At 23.1% G+C, this 19,040-nt stretch overlaps 2 protein-coding genes across 3 annotated transcripts in view; one reads left to right on the top strand and one right to left on the bottom strand.

The window, feature by feature from the left end:
* Nucleotides 1–716, top strand: part of LOC127280518 (cyclin-dependent kinase 10) — an 85,612-nt gene extending 84,896 nt beyond the window's left edge. Inside the window, exon 7 of the mRNA XM_051303560.1 lies at nt 707–716. The gene's annotated coding sequence lies outside the window, so the exon portion shown is untranslated. The remainder of the gene's footprint in view (nt 1–706) is intronic.
* A 7,006-nt stretch (nt 717–7,722) lies between these two features.
* On the bottom strand, nt 7,723–17,604 carry LOC127280465 (odorant receptor coreceptor). Of its 2 annotated transcripts, none has more exons than XM_051303459.1 (9): nt 17,295–17,604; nt 15,942–16,073; nt 14,280–14,663; nt 13,925–14,179; nt 12,708–12,952; nt 8,958–9,057; nt 8,613–8,717; nt 8,196–8,351; nt 7,723–8,088 (listed from the first exon to the last, which is right to left on the bottom strand). In XM_051303459.1, the coding sequence occupies exons 2-9, from the start codon at nt 16,071–16,073 to the stop codon at nt 8,038–8,040; spliced, it is 1,428 nt and encodes a 475-aa protein (XP_051159416.1). In that variant the 5' UTR covers nt 17,295–17,604; the 3' UTR covers nt 7,723–8,037. The 2 variants fall into 2 exon arrangements, with proteins under 2 accessions (XP_051159416.1, XP_051159417.1); XM_051303460.1 differs by having other exon boundaries at nt 17,534–17,603.
* Nucleotides 17,605–19,040: the final 1,436 nt, after the last annotated feature.

Genomic DNA, 19,040 nt, shown 5'->3' on the forward strand with positions numbered 1-19,040 from the left:
TTTCAAACAAAAGCTGATTTTTAAAGTTTTAATTAAACCATTCAGATATGGTGTTGGAGAAATTTTTAAGTATACATTTTTTAAAATTACATTTATATTCTATTAATTTTTGGAGAACATTTAAAAATATCCGATGTTTTGAACGTTTATAGTAAAATTAATTACTATTTACAATAGTTTGAATTCTATAAATATTTACTGATAAAAGTGAACAAAATGATAAATAAATAACTAAGTAAAATTTTAATTGAAGTGATAAAAAATTTATTGGGTAAAATGTGATGGATTTTTTTTCTTCTTTTACTAAAGAGCAAATTGAGGGTTAATTGATTGTTGAGCATAAAATATACAATATACAACCAATTTATCAAGTGCTATATGTCCTCCAATATTGGAAACATTTTAAGAACAAAATGGGCTATCGATCCATTTGCTGCTCATTTCTAATGAGATCTCGGTTAAGTAAATACTAATTAGTCCCTGAACTTATTTTCAATTGCCATCATTTACATCAGAATGGCAATTTTCACTATAAGTAGGTAATGATTCTTTTTTTTTTTTAAAAAAGGCAAAAGACGACAATCGTTTTTAATTTTATCTTAGCTTTACTTTTATTAATTAAAAATTTTTATCCTGAAATATAATTTTTGAGAAATATTTCGAAATAAATATTTATTTCCAAAAGTGGTTTTACTAGGTTTTAGCATTTATAGTTTTTTGAGGCACGTGTTTTTTTAATCAAATGTGACAGAATTAAAAAAAAAAAAAAAAAAAATGTAATAAATTCTTATTCCCAAATTTTTAATGAAAATGAAACTTCTATTATTTATTTTACAATTCAAAAAATTGAACAAAATTTCAATTCAGTTTTTTTTTCTATAAAAATTGTTAAAATTTTCAAGAAAAATATACTTACGACACTGTCTTTGGGGTTGGAGGCTTTTTCTCCTCCATGCTCCGACTGTTTTGGTCGCAATGATGAAAACGAAAATCAGCCTTTTTTGGTTTGACAATTGATTTTAAATTTGTCACACTTTTTTTTTTTTAATTCACTCCTTACTAAGTACACTTTAAACTTTTAATATATTTATATATTATTTACAAAAAATTATTAATTGTCTTTATTGCCAATTTCTTATTTTAGAATTTAATTGTCCATTTTTTTTTTTTTTTTTTTAGAATATTCGCTTATTATTTTTCAAATTTTTAACTTTAATATAACTTTTTATTAGTTGCATTAAATTAGTTGATTGTGCAAACGCTTATTTTTCAATTCCTCCTTTATTTTTTTTTTATTGACAAATTTTTCACAACTATTATTTCAGTTTATAATAAAAATTTTGTTATAATATTAAATTTTTACATATAATTATTTTTTACTTTAATGTTTGAAAAAATTGAAAATTATTTTTTTAAATACTTTTTGGGAAATTTTTTTTGCACTTTTTCTAATTAGACCCCCTTAAATTTTTTTTTCAAAATTCTAAAAAAAATCGACTTATCCAAAGTTGAGATAAAAAAAAATTGAATTTTAAGAAAATAAATATTGTCCAGTTGAATAAATTTTGGGGGATTTTTTTTTGTGTTTTTAAAATGGGAGTAATTTGAAAAATGTAATATATATATATATAAGGGGGAGGGGGTCGCACTATTCAAAAAATAGAAGCTTTTTTGAAAAATTGTGTTGTATTGCTGAAGCAGAAGAAGCAGCAGCAGCAGTGATAGTAGCTCCTCGTGTTGCTGCTAAGAAGATCGTTATTTTCAGGTTTTTTTCGAGACACACCACTTGGACGTGGCCGGAAATTGTCAACGAGGTGCATGACACTGTATCGCGATGACACGGGTCGTTGTTGAAAATAGCCGTGGGCGTTTTTTTCTGTCATAAAACGAGGGTTTATTGAAAAAAAGTCGTCGCGTGCAGTTGCAACGAGACACGAGGTAACCCTTTCCTTGGCACTTCATATCTCGCCAACCCACAAAAAAAGTCGATCGAAACTCTCACCCTCTCTCGTCGTTGTCGCTCGAGAATACAGCTTAACCCAGTATTACGCATGCGCATTTAAATTCGCGCCAATTTATAACATATCGCAATTTTTTTATGTATTTATTTTTATTACTCCCCTTTTTGTATTTGGTTTTGCGTTTTTTCTTCTTTTTATTCCTTTTTTTTACATTCAAAAAAAAAAAAAAAATTTACCTGGAACAACGAAATATATTTTACTGTGTTGAGCAAAAGTTTTAGTTGTTTTATTTAAATCTTTCGCTATTCTAGTAAAACCTTTCGCTGTTTCAGGTAAATATTTTTTTCTGTATTTAGTTTACGTTTTTTTCTTCTTTCTATTCCTTTTTAACGTGGAAAAAAAATATACCTGGAACAGCTAAACGTTCCATTGTAGTAGCAATAGTTTTATTTGTTTTAGTTAAATCTTTCACTGTTTTAGGTAAATATTTTTTTCCGTATTTAGGTTGCATTTTTTCTTCTTTCTATTCCTTTTTTATACATGGACCATAAATTTATCTGCAACAGCGAAACGTTTCACTATAAGAGCAAAAGTTTTACTTGTTTCAGTTAAATCTTTCGCTTTTCTAGTGAAATTTTTCGCTATTCTAGTGAAATCTTTCGCTGTGTCAGGTAAATATTTTTCTCCGTATTTAGGTTGCGTTTTTTCTTCTTTCTATTCCTTTTTTATACATGGACCAAAAATTTATCTGGAACAGCGAAACGTTTCACTATAAGAGCTAAAGTTTTACTTGTTTCAGTTAAATCTTTCGCTATTTTAGTGAAATCTTTCGCTGTTTCAGGTAAATATTTTTTTCCGTATTTAGTTTCCGTTTTTCTTCTTGTTTCTATTCCTTTTTTTACGTGGAAAAAAAAATTTACCTGGAACAACGAAACGTTTATCACTGTAGTAGCGAAAGTTTTACTTGTTTCAATTAAATCTTTCGCTATTCTAATGAAATCTTTCGTTGTTTCAGGTAAATATTTTTTTTTCCATGTTTGAAATGCTTATCTTTAAAAATTAGCTCTCAAACTGAATTTTATTTTGAATATTTCTAAAAATAACAGAGATTTTACGATTTTAAAGTTTAATACCCTTTTATTAAATAAATATATAGTACAGATTTACACAAAGACAATTATTCATAATTCATATATAATATATACTAAATATTATTTTATATATATTCTTAGCAAGATCTATTTACATTAATTTATTTAAGGCACACGCAAACATTTCATACCATTTTTTGAAAACAAATTTTTTTCTTACATTATACAATTTATATTATTCGAAAAAAAAGTGAAGTAAAATGATTATTAATATCGCAGAGATTAATTTATTTCTCGCTATTGTTGACTTATAATTTTAAATATATGTTTATATTACTCAAAGTAATGATAATAATAAGAAAAATAATAATAATAATTATAATAATAATAATAATAGTAATAATAATAATAGTAATAATAAAAATGATAATATTAATAATAATAAAAATAATAATAGTAATAGTAATAGTAATAATAATAACAATAATGATAATAACAACAATAATCGTAATAGTAATAATTTAAATAAAAGCAATTTTAATAATTGTTATTAAATATATATTTTGTTTAATTAAAGGTGATATAAACCAAATTTACATAGTGGAAGGCAAAGGGCGTTCCAAATGTTGACTATAATTATAATTTGCAATTATTTTATTATAATAATATAAAATTTATATATCAGGTGATCAAAAATATTTCCGATTAAATAATATAAAAAAAAATATATTAAAAAAATATTAAATAAATTTAAATGTTAAAAATAAACAATAAAAAAAAATTATTTTCTTTATTTTTTAAACTTGTTTTTAAAAATTAATTATTGTAAATTAATATTTGGAGGAGATTTTTTTGGGAAATTTTTGGACAACCTGTATATATAAATTGTGTCAATGTTGCGAGTATTTAACTATATTAAAAAATATTATATTTAGAGAATTTTCTTTTCTTTTTGATGTTATTTGCCCTTAGAGGTTTTCAGTTTAAAAAAAAATTCAACCTCATTTTATTATTTAAAATAAAAAAAAAAATAAAAAAAAGATTTTTTTTTTCAAATAATTTAATAACTATATATTATATTACGACTACTTTTTTTTTTAATTATATCATAAAATTAATTACTTATTTAGAGCGAAATGCTGACATAAGAAAAGTGAAGGTATATAGTTTTATATAATTATATAGCAATAAAATATTTAATTATAGAATAATTATTATTATTATGTATTATATATAGTTGATATAATAAATAAAATATTTATCTGATTGAATTGAAAAAACAAATAATTTTTCTTGTCACAAAAGTAGCAAGTTTTTTTTTTTTTTTTTATTTGTTTTCTTAAAAATTAAGTGAAAAAATTGAGCAATAGTATGGGATATTTATTTTTCCTTTTTTTGGACGATTCAACTATATTGAAAGCATTTATATTATAATTTATTTGATATATAAGAGACATAATTGCGCTAAAAATGACAAATATGCGGTAAAATATTTTTTTTCATTATTATTCAAAAATATCTAGTGATAAAAATATAATAAAAAAAAAAAAATTCGTAAATCACAAATTTTAAAAAATTGAACGAGAGCAATTACTCTATATTCTTTTTTTATGAGTATTTTATTGATGTTTGTAATTCGAATATCGGATGCAATAACTTGCTCTAATTAAAAAATAATGGGAAAAATAATAATAATATTGTAAGATTAAAGTTTTATTTAAAAAAAATAGTTAAAAAATAATTATTGTTATAAAGAATTATTTATAAAAATTTTCATATACTTTCAAAAAAAAAAAAAAAATTCAATGATTGCTCTCGTTTTTTTTAAGGTTTGGCGTGCCTCTTAAATAAAATTCAACTTAATTTTTAAATTAAAATCACAAATCAGTTAATAATTATTTAAATAAAAATTAATATGAATATAAAAGAACAGGCTTTTTATACATATATATTTTAAAATAAAAGAGTCAAGAGAGGGAAAAAAAAATGTTTCTTATAATTTTGCTCTGGTAATTAAAGTTTTTTAAATAATTATTTTGATACATATTAATTTAAAAAAAAATATATATATATATATAAATATAAAATTAATAAAAATAAAATAAATCAAATAATTTAATAATTTGAAATAATAAAAATATATAATAACAAAAATTTTAATATTCTGATGAGAAAATTGAAATTATTTTACAAGAATTGTAAAGTCACAAAAGTTAATAATAAATATAATAATAGTACTTAATTATAATAATTAATTTTTTTTCAAAACAAAATTTATTTGAGAAAATAATGAAAAAATTTAATAAAAATCAACATGTAATATATAATTGTAAAACGACATAAAATTTGTATATTAATAACTAATAAATAATAATAATAACTTAAAAAATAAAAATAAAAATAATAAATAAAATAATTTAAAAAATATAATTGAAAAAAATTAAACAATTAAATTTTCTATCTCTGGACTCTTAAATAAATTTTTTACATTAAGAAATTGTATTCGAATAATATTATTAAAATAATGTATGTAGGTACCGCACAATCACAGATTTTCTTTACAAAAATTCTTGAAAGATTATTTATATAATTTCCTTCGATATATTATTTTAACTGTTATTATTTGTTAATAAATGTTTGTCTTTTATTTTGTATTTACATAATGTGCTTTTCTCAGGGAAAAGAAAACGTTTACTACATATTATATTTCATATTTTAAACAAATAATAATAAATAAAAATTACAAAAAAAATTTTAAGTCACTAATATTGAGAATAGACTAAATTATTGTTTTTTTTTTTTTTAATTTAAAAAAAAAAGTTTATAAATTACAATTCATTGGAAATTTTTTAAAATAAAAAATTAAATAAATAATTTGAAAAAAAATTAATTAATTGAAAATTAAAAAATAATTATAAAATTAATTAAATTCAGAAAATTGAATGCAATACAACCGCTTATTTCATTGGTTTAATTATCAAGGTCATATGAAGCGCCACACGGATTGGATGTTGTTTCATGACCTTGAAAAGTAACCAATGAAATAAGCGGGTGTCCCGTTTGGTTGTCTGTACTTGTAAGGTTAGGAATTCGATCGGGAAGACAATTATTGCATTCAAATAACAATTTCTGTAATTTAATTAATTCAATTAATTATTTTTAATTAATATTAATTAATATTTATAAATTTTAATTAATATTAATTAATATTTATAAATTTTAATTAATATTAATTAATATTAATAAGTTTTAATTAATATTAGTTAGTATTCATAAATTTTAATTAATTCAATGTAGAATCATGGAGTTTATAATTTCTTCGTGGACAATGAAATTTAGCCTTTTTTTTGGCACCTATCAGTTTAAAATTGTTTTATTTGTGTTTTCACTTTTCCCTGCGTCAATGATGACTTATTATTATTATTTTTTTATAGTTTTTAATGTCGGTGGATTAAAATACAAAGTGAATATTGTCAACGATCAACATTCATAGATTTACAAATTATTATTATAAATATTTATATCTTAAACGGCTAGGCAGAGTGGTGTTATATTAAAAAATATTTCCTTTCTATTTTTCAAATTTTCAGAAAAATATTTACTAAGTGTCCTCTCAAAAAAAAAATTTTTTTTTTAATTCAAAAACTTTTTTGTAAAAAGAACAATTTGCATTTAGTATCAGTTGAAAAATTAAAAGTAAATAAAATTTATAATTTTCAAACAAATTTTGAAAATAATAATAAATATTATTATTGTAATATAAAAAATAATTAATAAATATTATTTTTTTCAGTAAATAAATTTTTAATATATAAAAATAATAATTAAATTGTAAATTAATATTTTCTGTTTTTATTGTTTTTAATATTCGAATTGAAAAATATATTTCTAAAATTTTTTGAAGTAAGAAGAAAAAGAATATATTTTTTTTATGCTTTAAATATTATAAATTTATCTGATACAGCGTATTCTTTCCCCCTAATATTAATATATAACAAATAATAATTAATGTGTTATAAATAATTTTTTTTCGCCTTTTTGTATTACATATATTATATAAATATATCAATTTAAATAAAGTTACTAAAGAGTTTCAAAAAAAAAAAAAATATCAGAAATTTAATCTAATAAGTATAAATTTTACTTAAAATTTAAGGTGTCAAGCGATACTTAAAAATTAATTTGGATTTTTTAAAAAAAAAAATTATTTTTTTTCTTAGAAAAAATTTTCAAAATCTATTTTTTTTTCCTCGCTGTATATAATAAATAAATATAACTAATAATATTAATAAATGTGCGTGATTAAAGTCAAAAAGTTCACACATCTTTTTCTCTTATTAAATAAAATTAAATAATTAATAAAAGTAAATTATTTATTAAAATGTAAAAAAAATTCCAAATTTAAGATCGCCTGACACCGAAGTAAATATAATAAAATTTTTCTTTAACTATTAAATTATAACGAAATTTTAATTTTTTAAAAAAAAGTTAACTAATTATTTAATATTTTTTTCTTTCCTATAAATTAAATATGAAAAATTCAATTAAATAATTTTGTTTAAATAACTTTTTTTTCACGCTTTAGAGTGATAAATATTGGAAATATCCGAAATATATAAGATAAATTATTAAATCTAAATCTTATTATTAAGCCTTTTTTATATTTTAATAATATATGAAAAAAAATGAAAGGTAGTTAATTTAAAATTACACGAATTATAAAAAAATTCATAGTAAATATTAATTAATAAATATTATTATTTTTCTAAATTAATAATTATTAATTAATAAATTTGAGAAATAAATTGACATTTTTCTTTACTATTTTTTTTAATGTAAAATAAATTATTTTAGTAGGATTTTAGTTATTTGTAGAAAATTAAAAAATAATCCAAGTCTGAAGATTTGGAGCAAAATAAAAAATCTTCTTTTCAATTCTTCGGTACATTTTCTGCAATGTACAATAATTAGTGAAGATCTGGTGTTTATTTCAGTTGTACTAACACCATGAAGTATGTAACGACAGCTCCCAATACCTAGTATTATTAAAATAGTTTAAATTATAAAAAAAAGATTTTATAAAAATTAAAAAAAAAAACAACATTTTTTATTTAATTTTTATTTTTATATATTTTTTCCTCACCGAAGCGAACAAGTCGAGAGAAACTGTGAAAAACTTCGCCCCTGATATTGACATAGCTTTTTGACACTGTTGACATACAATTTGAACAAAAGTTTTTGCCTCCTCTGAACCATCGTACCAATGACAAGAATAAGCAGCTTCCATGACTGAGGAGCTCTAAGAAAAAACATTTTTTTTAAATTTTTGAATGTTTTTTTTAAAACCCCCCAAAAAAAGCCGCCCTCAATCCGGCCCTGTAGGCGGTCATTTTGAATCCGCCATTTTGAATTTTAAAATATATTGAATATTTATAATTTGTATTCATAAAATTATAAATAATTTAATAATTAAAATATTTAATTAATAAAAATAATTATGGCTAATATTTATAGTAGAAAAAAATCTACATTTGTAGTGAAAATATTTTTTAAAAATTACCTCTTCGATAAGTCGATTGCCAAAAATGCAAAAAAGAAATACTTGACCCAAAGTGTATAGCAAGTAACCAATCGTGGAAGCAGCATAGACGTTAATTCCATTTACCTATATTTAAAAAATGCGATTTTTTTTCCTTTTGTTAATATAATGAAAAAAAAAAAACACAATTGCACATATGTACATATATATCACTGTATAAATGACAAACTTGCAAAAAGAGATACATTTGTTTGAAACAAATATAAATTTATAAAAAAACAAGCACTTTTAAAACTAAAAATTCATACAATAGATTATTCATTATATGCTTTACTTCCGTGTAAACTTTTATGTTATTGAAATTACCTTAGTCGCTTGGTATGCAAGGAGAGTTAGAGTTATAGTCGTTGCCAACATATGCAATAACAATGCCACGCCATAAGCATCGCCAACAGCCGTTACCAACCTGAAATGAAATTTTTTTTTACAAATTCTAACCTAAAAATAAATTTCATTTTTATTTTAAAAATAAAATGCAATCAATAAAAATATATATAAAATTTCTATGTTCACTCGAGATGTTTCATGTTGTGTAAAGAATATTAAAAAAATATTCTCGTGATTAGCTTTTTAAGATAGTTAAAATCGTGAGGTGGGGGAATTTTTAAATCTTTGATTTTATATAACCGTTACAAAAGTATATTTATATTATTTATCGTTTGTATACAATAAAGAATTTATTTTTTCGCTGAATTCAAGAAAAAAAAAATAATTTTTTCATAAGAAATTATTTTCATTATAATAATTATAATGTAAATAATTGATAAATAAAAATAATTAAAATATGACTAAACAAAAGAAAAAATGATTAAGTTCTTGGTGAAATTGAGCGATTTCCTTGAAAAGAAATTTTCATCTTAAAAATTCATAAGAGTACGCGACTCATGGCTAATTCATTAAGACTGAATACAATGACGTGTACTTGAAAGCTCGTAAAATGACATTACTAAACTAAATTATTAATATTCGAATGAAGTCTTTATAAGCTTGAAAGTTGAACTTTTAATGAAATTATATGAACGATAGAGAGAAAAACAATAATAATGATAATAGTAATAATAATAATAATAATAATAATGAAAATAATAATAATAATAATAATAAGTTGATATAACAAGTAGTTGACTGTTAAAGGTTAACGTTGAAATGATTAAGCTTGCAAAATCATTTATTTAAACTACTAGTAATAGCAGTTAATGTTATTCATTGCCATTTCTATGATCAATAAATACGTTGTATAGTGTGCCTTGAGAAGCCACAGTCACGTGTATAATGAGAAGAACCAAGTAGACAATGCATTTTTAATTCAATTATTATTAACAAATTTTATCGATTTTGTAAAAGATTAAAATTAATAAATAACTTTAGTTAAATTGTAAAGTCGTTTCGTTCGTCGAATAATGATTTTCGTTGTATTATTATTATTATTATTATTAATCATTGAGGACGCAAAAGTAAGAACTACTTATGGATTTCTTTAACTAGCAACAAAAGTTGATTAAAAGAAATGAAAAATTAATTCAAACAACTAATAAACCATTCCAAGTATATAATTATTATGACTATATATATATATATATATATATATATATACAAGCTGCTACTATTGTTCTAAACTATTACTATTTAGTTATTTCATGTATCTGTTAAAAAAATTTCTAAAAACAAATTTAATCTGTTTTAACAACGATTTCGTTAGTTTAAATATTTTTATTTTTTTTCTACAATCTTTGATCTAAAATATCTGTATGGTTATTTTAAGTTTAAGTATAGTATTTACAATAGTTGTTCCGAGCATTTATATAATTATTTCAAGCAACTATATACTTGTTCCAGGTAATTTTGTAGTACCGAGCAACTATATAGTTGTTTCGAGAGACTTCATTGTTGCTCCAAATGACAATATAGTAGCTCCGAGCAAGTATCACTGTAAAAAGAGAGTACTAAAACAGTACCGATTTTAGGTATCAAAATAGAATCAAATGACAATTTCGTACTTGAAGTCGGTATTAAATTAATACTTTTCTTTTTACAGTGTACATAGTTGCTTCGAGCAACTATATAAATGTTCCATTAATCTGTATAGTTCGTTTCAAGAAAAAATTTTTGTCCTGAGCAAATATATAGTTGCTCTGAGCATCTTTATAGTTACTCCAAGCAACAATATACTTGTTTCAGGCAGGTTTACAGTAGTTTGGAGCAATTACAATTGTTGTTCCGAGTATTTTTTTACTGTCGTTTCAAGTAACTATATAGTCATTCCGAGCAACTATATAGTTGTTCCGAGTATTTTTTACTGTCGTTTCAAGTAACTATATAGTCATTCCGAGCAACTATATAGTTGTTCCGAGCATTTTTTACTGTCGTTTCAAGTAACTATATAGTCATTCCGAGCAACTATATAGTTGTTCCGAGTATTTTTTACTGTCGTTTCAAGTAACTATACAGTCATTCCGAGCAACTATATAGTTGTTCCGAGCATTTTTTACTGTCGTTTCAAGTAACTATACAGTCATTCCGAGCAACTATATAGTTGTTCCGAGTTTTTATGTATAGTTGTTTCGAGCAACTATATACTTGTTCCAGGCACATGTAGAACTTTTCCAAGAACATATATATACATATAGTCGTTCCGGACAGCTACATAGTTGTTTCGAGCATATGTATAATTGTTCGAAGCAACTATTCAGTTATATCAAGCAGATTTTTAGTTGTTTTAACTAATTTAAACATTTTTAACAACTACGATAACTTATTTCACGGTACTATTGAGTCATTTGTTTTAACTTTTAGAACGGAGATTTGAATGCTTTTTTCCAACAGTATAAGAACTATAAATTCAATAACATTGAACAATAAATCAATTATATCCAAACTGTGTTCCAGCATTAATGTCCCTCGCGTGTATTAATTTGTTTCTCAATATTTGTACAGTAATTTATACTTCGTTAAGTCGCATTTTCATCTAATTTGGTTTGTCCTATAATTCGACTAATTAGGCGAAATGTTCTTTTTTTTCGATTTTGGAATTTACATAAATAATAATCATTATCCTTAAAAATATAAAAGAAAAAAAAATATTAAAAGAAAAAGAAGAATAGTTTAATTTTTTAGAAAAAAAGGATGTGAATAAATAATAGGTGATAATTTTTTGGGTATAATAATATGAATGGGGGATCTCTTTATGATGATTGGTCGTTTAGGATACATATATATATATATATATATATATATATATATATATATATATATATGTATAAAAATATTTGTAATTTCGATTTATTAAAGGATCGCGTGTACTAGTGTTTAGGACAATTTGTTCGTATATTCCTCCCCGTGAATTGGTTGTCTATAGAGCACGTCCCCCGTTGCGGTCAATATCGCGCACACTTGTCATTAATATTTTATAAATGTGAGAACTTCAACACTCGCAGACTTTCTTACATCCCTTTGAAATCGCATAAGTGTCATTCGTGATCTATGTGTGTATGTGTCTCACTATAAAATTTCAAATAGTTTTTTTTTCATAATTAAAAACAACATTATTTTTTGAAAATGTTTTACATTATTCCTCTGGTTTTTTTTTTTTTTTTTTTTTTTTATTATTATAAGAAAATGTTTTTATTATTTAGAATATAGAAATTTCAAAAGTTTTTGTAACAAAAAAAAAAAAATGTTAAAAAAAAAATATTTATGAAGAAATATTTTTAAAAAATACTCGAATTTTACATCTAGGAGAATTTTTCTGAAAGTTCACATTTTGCTTCAAGCAATCGACATATAGATATAGTTTATTATGAATGATTCAGAACCTATATACAGCTGTTAAAACTATGTAGAGACTATATAGGAGTCTTCAACAGTTCGTCGTGTTTATATGATATATATTATATACACGATCACGTGCACCATTTCGATTTTATATTAAAGGGAAGTAAAACTAATCTTCATCATTTTTTTTTTATATTGTGCAATTCGCCAATGAGAGTAAACATATTTTTCTAATTTATTTAAAAATATATATATTGACTTAGAAAATTAGTAAAAAAAACTTACCTCACGACGTGTTTATGTCTTTCAACCCAGTACTTGATGGCACTTCTCACAAGCATTTCTTGTTTCTTTGTGAGACCATTTGGACCAACACCACCATTAAATGTCATTCCCGCTGTTGGCCTAAAGGTCGCCGTGAAATCTTGTCGATTACTGTAAATCCCTCGAACATCCAAATCCAACATATTATTTTCACCACCTTCAGTTGGAGGCGCTTGATTATCTCTAAGGTGCTCTGCACTTCCGGCCTATTAAAATTGTAAAAAAAGAGAAGAAAAATAGATTATTTTGTTCCAAACAACTATTTAGTTGTTCCAAACAACAATTTAAATGTTCCAAACAACTATTTAGTTGTTTTAGGTTACTATTTACTTTTTCCTAACAAATAGTTGTTCCAAACATCAATTTAGACGTTCCAAGCAACTATTGAGTTGTTCCACACAACTATTTTAATAGTTTGAAACATCAATTTAGATGTTCCAAACAACTATTTAGTTATTCTAGGCAAATATTGATCTGTCCTAAACAACTATTTAGCTGTTCTGAACAACTATTCAGAAGCTCCAAACAACAATTTAGTTGTTCCAAACAGCTATGATGATAGTTGTTCTAAGAAACTATTTACTTATCTTAAACAGTTGTAAACAGTTTCGAATTTGTTTTAACATTTGTTCTGAGCAACTATTAAGTTGTTCCAAACAACTATTAAAAGCACCAGACAACAATTTAGTTCTTTCAAACCAATAAACTCTGATAGTGAAAACTATTTACTTGTTCCAAACAGTTAGAAATAGTTGCTCCAAACAACTATTGAGAAACTCCAGACAAAAATTCTATTATTCCAAACAGTTACTTTGATAGTTGTTCAACTGTTAAGTTGTTCCAAGCAACTATTAAGTTGTTTCGAGCAACTATTCACTTATTCCAAACAGCTTCTAATGAATTTTTCTAAAGTAGAGTTTTTTAAACGCAAATACTTTGAGACAACTTTTCTTTTTGTTCCAAACAATTATACTGTTTATTGTTTTAAGCAACTGTTGTTTCAAGCAACTACTGAGATGTTCCAAGCAAATTTTTCATTAGAACAAAAAAAATGTTTTTACCCTCTCCCCTGCACTATTTAAAATTGTTGCGAACAATGCTATATATATACAGTATCTACTGTTCCGAGCAACTGTGAAGTTGTTTCAAACAACTATATATATATGAAAATTACTGACCTTGAAGAGTTCACTGCTATTCGGTACAACTGTATCTAAAGTTGCACTGAGCTCCATAAGGGGTTTCATAATTTGTTTAAGATGTTGAAGTTGTTCACAGGCAAACAACAACCACGAACAAAAGAGAACATCCAATGAATTGGCATCTGTCATTGTCACAAGAAGGAAGTAAAATTGGTAAACGAGCATTAGAATGTGTTTCATTCCATGACTCGCGTTAAATGGGTACCACGCTCGAAGCATCAGTCTTGGGATCTAATAAAATATTAAACAGAAAATAATTTTTAAAAAAATATTCTTCTTTTATTTTATTAGAATAATGCTAAAAAAAAAAAAAAATGAGGGAAGAAATTACCTCAACGGTGGTAGTTTCATTAGTCACTTTGTCAGTAACTGTTTTTACGGAATCGCCTATAAATGTAAGTGTGGTCCATGATAATACTGCAAGACATGTTGCGGCACCCACAGAAAATAATAATCTTCGCATTTTTGTCAGGGCTATTGAATGATATCTTGCATTGCTTTCAGCAAATAATGGATGACTATTTGGATTATTCCAAATTGCTAAGGTTCGATAAAAAAGTTTACTCCTCACGGCAAAATATATTATTTTCACTACGCTATGAGTGAAAAATAGCATTGTTATCGTATTTGCTGTTAAATCATCGACATCACCACTCTCGAGAACCAAATTGAAAGCCATACATCCAAATTGAATGAGAATCAAAACCAAGTGCACCTGAAATTATTAAAATTTAGAAAAAAAAAATTCTTTTTTTTCTTTTTTATTTACGCATATTTAAATTGGCATTGTTATCAGGAAATTTAATTATAGAGGAATTATTGAACGATAAGCATGAGATAGAAAAGGATAGAGATTTATGTCTGTCTTTCTTTAAGTCATGTTCACATGTAACTGTACTATTAGGGTGAATTCATAGTCTAGTTACAAAATTTGCTGCTTTACGCCTCCATGTGATTTCACCTTAAGAGTGCAGTCACATGTGAATAGAAAATTATGAGTTAGAGAAAGACAGAGATAAATCTCTGTCCTTTTCTATCTTATGCCATATATTTTTATATAAGAAAAGAAGTAAAAATTATAGGTTATGTTTAGAGTATCAAGTTTAAAGTGAAAATACAAAAAAATTATCAACCATTGATTATCATTAAAAACTTATTTCTTTATTTATTATTACAACGGGAAAAAAATATTTACCTGAAACAGCGAATGGTTTCACTAGAATAGCGAAAGATTTAATTGAAACAAGTAAATCTTTTACTTCAACAGTGAAATGTTTCGCTGTTCCATATAAATATTTTTTTAATGTAAATTTTCGAAAATTAAATTCTCAAAAATAGACTCTAAATTTAAATCCTATAACAAATAAAATATATACAACAAATATGTATGAAAAAATATTTCAAAAATATAAAAAATCCATTTAAAAAAAAAAAAAAAATTATTGGCAGCTTTTGCAATTCTATTTAGTTTTTAGACTATAAGAATTTAATTCTCTAACAAATTGTTATAATAAACTAGGACAAACTATTTTAAACTTTTTTAAATAATTGAACAAACGTGCTTTATCACATGCCGCAATACTTTATTTTTTTGCTTAAATAAAATGAGGAAATAAATTTATTGTATAATATTCATTAAAAAATATTTAAAATTTATTTTTTAATATAATAATAAAAGTAAATATAAAAAAAATTTTTTAAATCTTAAAACAATTTTAAAAATTTATAATTATTAATATACTGATTTTTATAATAGAAATTATTTTTATTAATTTTTTGTTATTCGTTTTAATTATTATTTAATTATTATTTAATTATTAAATTATTAAATTTTGGAAAAATTTTAATTAATTTAATTTCTATAATTTTCCATGATATAATTTTCAATTTTCATTAATATGATATTAAAAAATTAAACATTACCAAAAAATATTTAAATATATATTTTTTTTTACAAAAAGTTTAGTAAAAAAAAATTTTTTTTTTTACTTACACTGCAGTAAATTTTGTGAGCGAATTTTTTTGCATCTCCATAATAATTAAACATAAAATGTCCACTGATTTGCATCAATCGAAGATTGGGCATTAGGTCAGAGACCAAGCCCTGTTGCTTGAATTTCATCATCTAAAATTTTTTAAATCACTTTTTTTATTATAACTCTTAACTATAATTATTTATTTACATTTCTTTAATTAATTTTTATTTGGGTTTTTAAAATTATTTTACTTTAAAATTATTAACAATTTATAAAATTAATTATTATTTTAATTAATTAATTATTATATTTATATCATTAATTTGGTACTTGATATAAATATTAATAAAAAATTTTAAAAAATAATAATTGTTCTTAATTTAATTTGAGTATTGTTTTTTTTTTTATTGTTATATTATTATATTTTTTTTTAAATATTTTTTATCGTTTGATTAAAACTCCCATGAAGAAAATTATAAGACCTATAGAAACTTCACGAAGGGAATAATCTGTAGATATATAAAGTTCGATTGTTTCTTTTACAAGTGGCATTCACCTGCACGTACGTTATTATTGATTAAAATTTTTATAATCTGGAATAATACACAATCCAAGGGTGTCAATGAGAAAAAATTCTACATCACGTGCAAATCCATATTTATGACAAAGGACATAGTTAAAATTTTAAATACATTTTCAAGATCAAATATTTTCTTTAACAACAACAAAAAAAAAGACAATAAAACAAAATTAATATTTAATTTCATCGGCAAAATTTATTCGCATGAAAAACAAATTATAAAAAAATTTATTTTTATAATTAAAATAAAAAATTATATTATTTATTAAAAATCGGAAATTAATTAATTGTTTTCTATTAATTTTTATTTAAAAATAATTATGTTAATTTTGTTTTAATTTTATTTTATATTTGATTTTTTCATGTTCAGTTTTTTAATGAAAAAAATATTTTTTTTATTTAGGTGGGAAATAAATTTATTTATTATTAATTTATTTGCATTATTATAACCGTGAATCAATTGAACTGAATAATTAAAAAGGTTCATTTTCCCGCGAACGCAACAAAAATCGGGGAATCACCGAAAATAAAATCAGTTTGGTCCTTAAGGCTAGTTCACAAATATTTGTCTAGCGGGTTGCATTTTGGGTGATTCCCCGACAAAATAATGAATATCGTATTAGAAAAAAAGTTTAATTATTATTTAGAAATAAAAAATAAGAAAAAATAAATAAAAAAATTAAATAAACAAATAAAATAAATAATTAAATTTAAAAAAAATGAAAAAAACGAGACATCCGTAAGTTAAAGAAGAAGCGTCCAAGAGCAACAGGTCGATTTCTATATGTACCTTGAGAGTTTTTTTTTTTTTTTTTTCTTTCAAATCACTTGAGATAAATTTCACTGAGACACAATAATCACAAAAAAAAATTGATTTCAATTATTTATTTTACTAAAAAAAAAAAAATAAATAAAAATGAATTTTTTTTTTTTCTTGACAAAACACTCTTTTTCTTTGCACACGACTTTTAGAAAGAACTTTATGGATGAACGAGCAAACCTGCCCGCATCCGTCGCGACATCGGTCACCTTTTCCTGTAACGTACACCCTCTTGCTTTCTACCACCACTACCCTTTTTTTAACTGAGCTCCTAAGGGGGAGGTTTCACTGTTGCCCCTTTCAAATGATAAATGGCAACCCGTCTTGCGCGTCCCTACCTAGACGTGGACCAATTGGCGGCGTTTAATGAATGCGCATGCGCGCCAAATGCAATCCACAAACACGTCCAAACGCCATTTCGTTATTGTTTTTATAAAGGCTAGACTGTGGATTCTCTTTAATTATTCACAAATAGATTAAAACGAATGGATATTGATGCCAAGAACATATTTTCATCTTGAGATGCAGCTTTATTCGAACTTGAGATTCACGATATCGGTTTGACATTAAAAATAAAGACAGGCCTCGGATTATACGACTTTTTCCGACTTTCTTTCAAAAATACGACTATTTTCGACTTATTTTAATAAAATGCGACTTTTTCGACTTTTTTTTGACATTTTTTAAAAAAAATTTTAAACAAAATACGTTTTTTTTAGTATACAATGCAGATCTTCTTCAGATCTTCTTTATTTTAATTATTTAACAAACTTTTAACTAAAATTCTTTACTAAATTAATTATTTTTAATAATTTTCATGAAATTCTTCACAAATTCAATTATTTTAAACTATTTTTCAATTCAAATTTTTATGAAATTTTATGATTGTTTTATAATTAAAAAAAAAAAAATTAGCAAATAAAATTACCAAAAGTTTTTAATTTAAAATCACTTGAAATTTAATTATTCAAAAATTAATTTATCTGAAAGCAATTTTTCAATTAAAAACTTTTGGAATTCAATTTTTTTTATGTGATTTCTAATAAATTCTTCATCAACAGAAATCACTAGAAATTTCTCTTATTATAATTTATTATTGTCTGAAATTTAACACAATCTTTTGAAATTCAATTATTTTCAAAAATTTAAAATTTCAAAGCTTCTAAAATTTAATTATTTCTACAATTTTCCATCTAAAATTTTTTGAAATTCAATTATTTCTAAAAATTTCAAATCAATTAAAATTCAATGATTTTCAAAATTTTTAATTCAAAATCAATTAAAATTCAATTATTTTCAAAATTTTAAATTCTGAATTAATTAAAATTCAATTATTTTCAAAATTTTAAATTGAATTTCATTTATTTTGAAAATTTTGAATTATTTTCAAAATTTTAAATTGAATTTCATTTATTTTGAAAATTTTCAATTATTTTCAAAATTTTTTATTTAAAATCAATTAAAATTCAATTATTTTCAAAATTTTCAATCCAAAATCAACTAAAATTCAATTGTTTTCCAAACTTTCAATTGAAATTCAATTATTTTCCAAATTTTCAAAAGAAATCCTAAAAATTAAATTATTTTGCAAATTTTTAATGGTAATAAATTAAAATTGAAATTCAATTTTTCGAAAATTTAACTATGTGAAATCATTTTTTTTTCCAAAACATAAATTATTTTCATTTCTGTAAAATTTAATTATTCTTTGCAAAT

The sequence above is a fragment of the Leptopilina boulardi genome, unplaced genomic scaffold, assembly GCF_019393585.1.
Source record: "Leptopilina boulardi isolate dan_hultmark-lab unplaced genomic scaffold, ZJU_Lbou_2.1 LbouV2_248, whole genome shotgun sequence".
In the NCBI taxonomy this organism is placed as follows: domain Eukaryota; kingdom Metazoa; phylum Arthropoda; class Insecta; order Hymenoptera; family Figitidae; genus Leptopilina; species Leptopilina boulardi.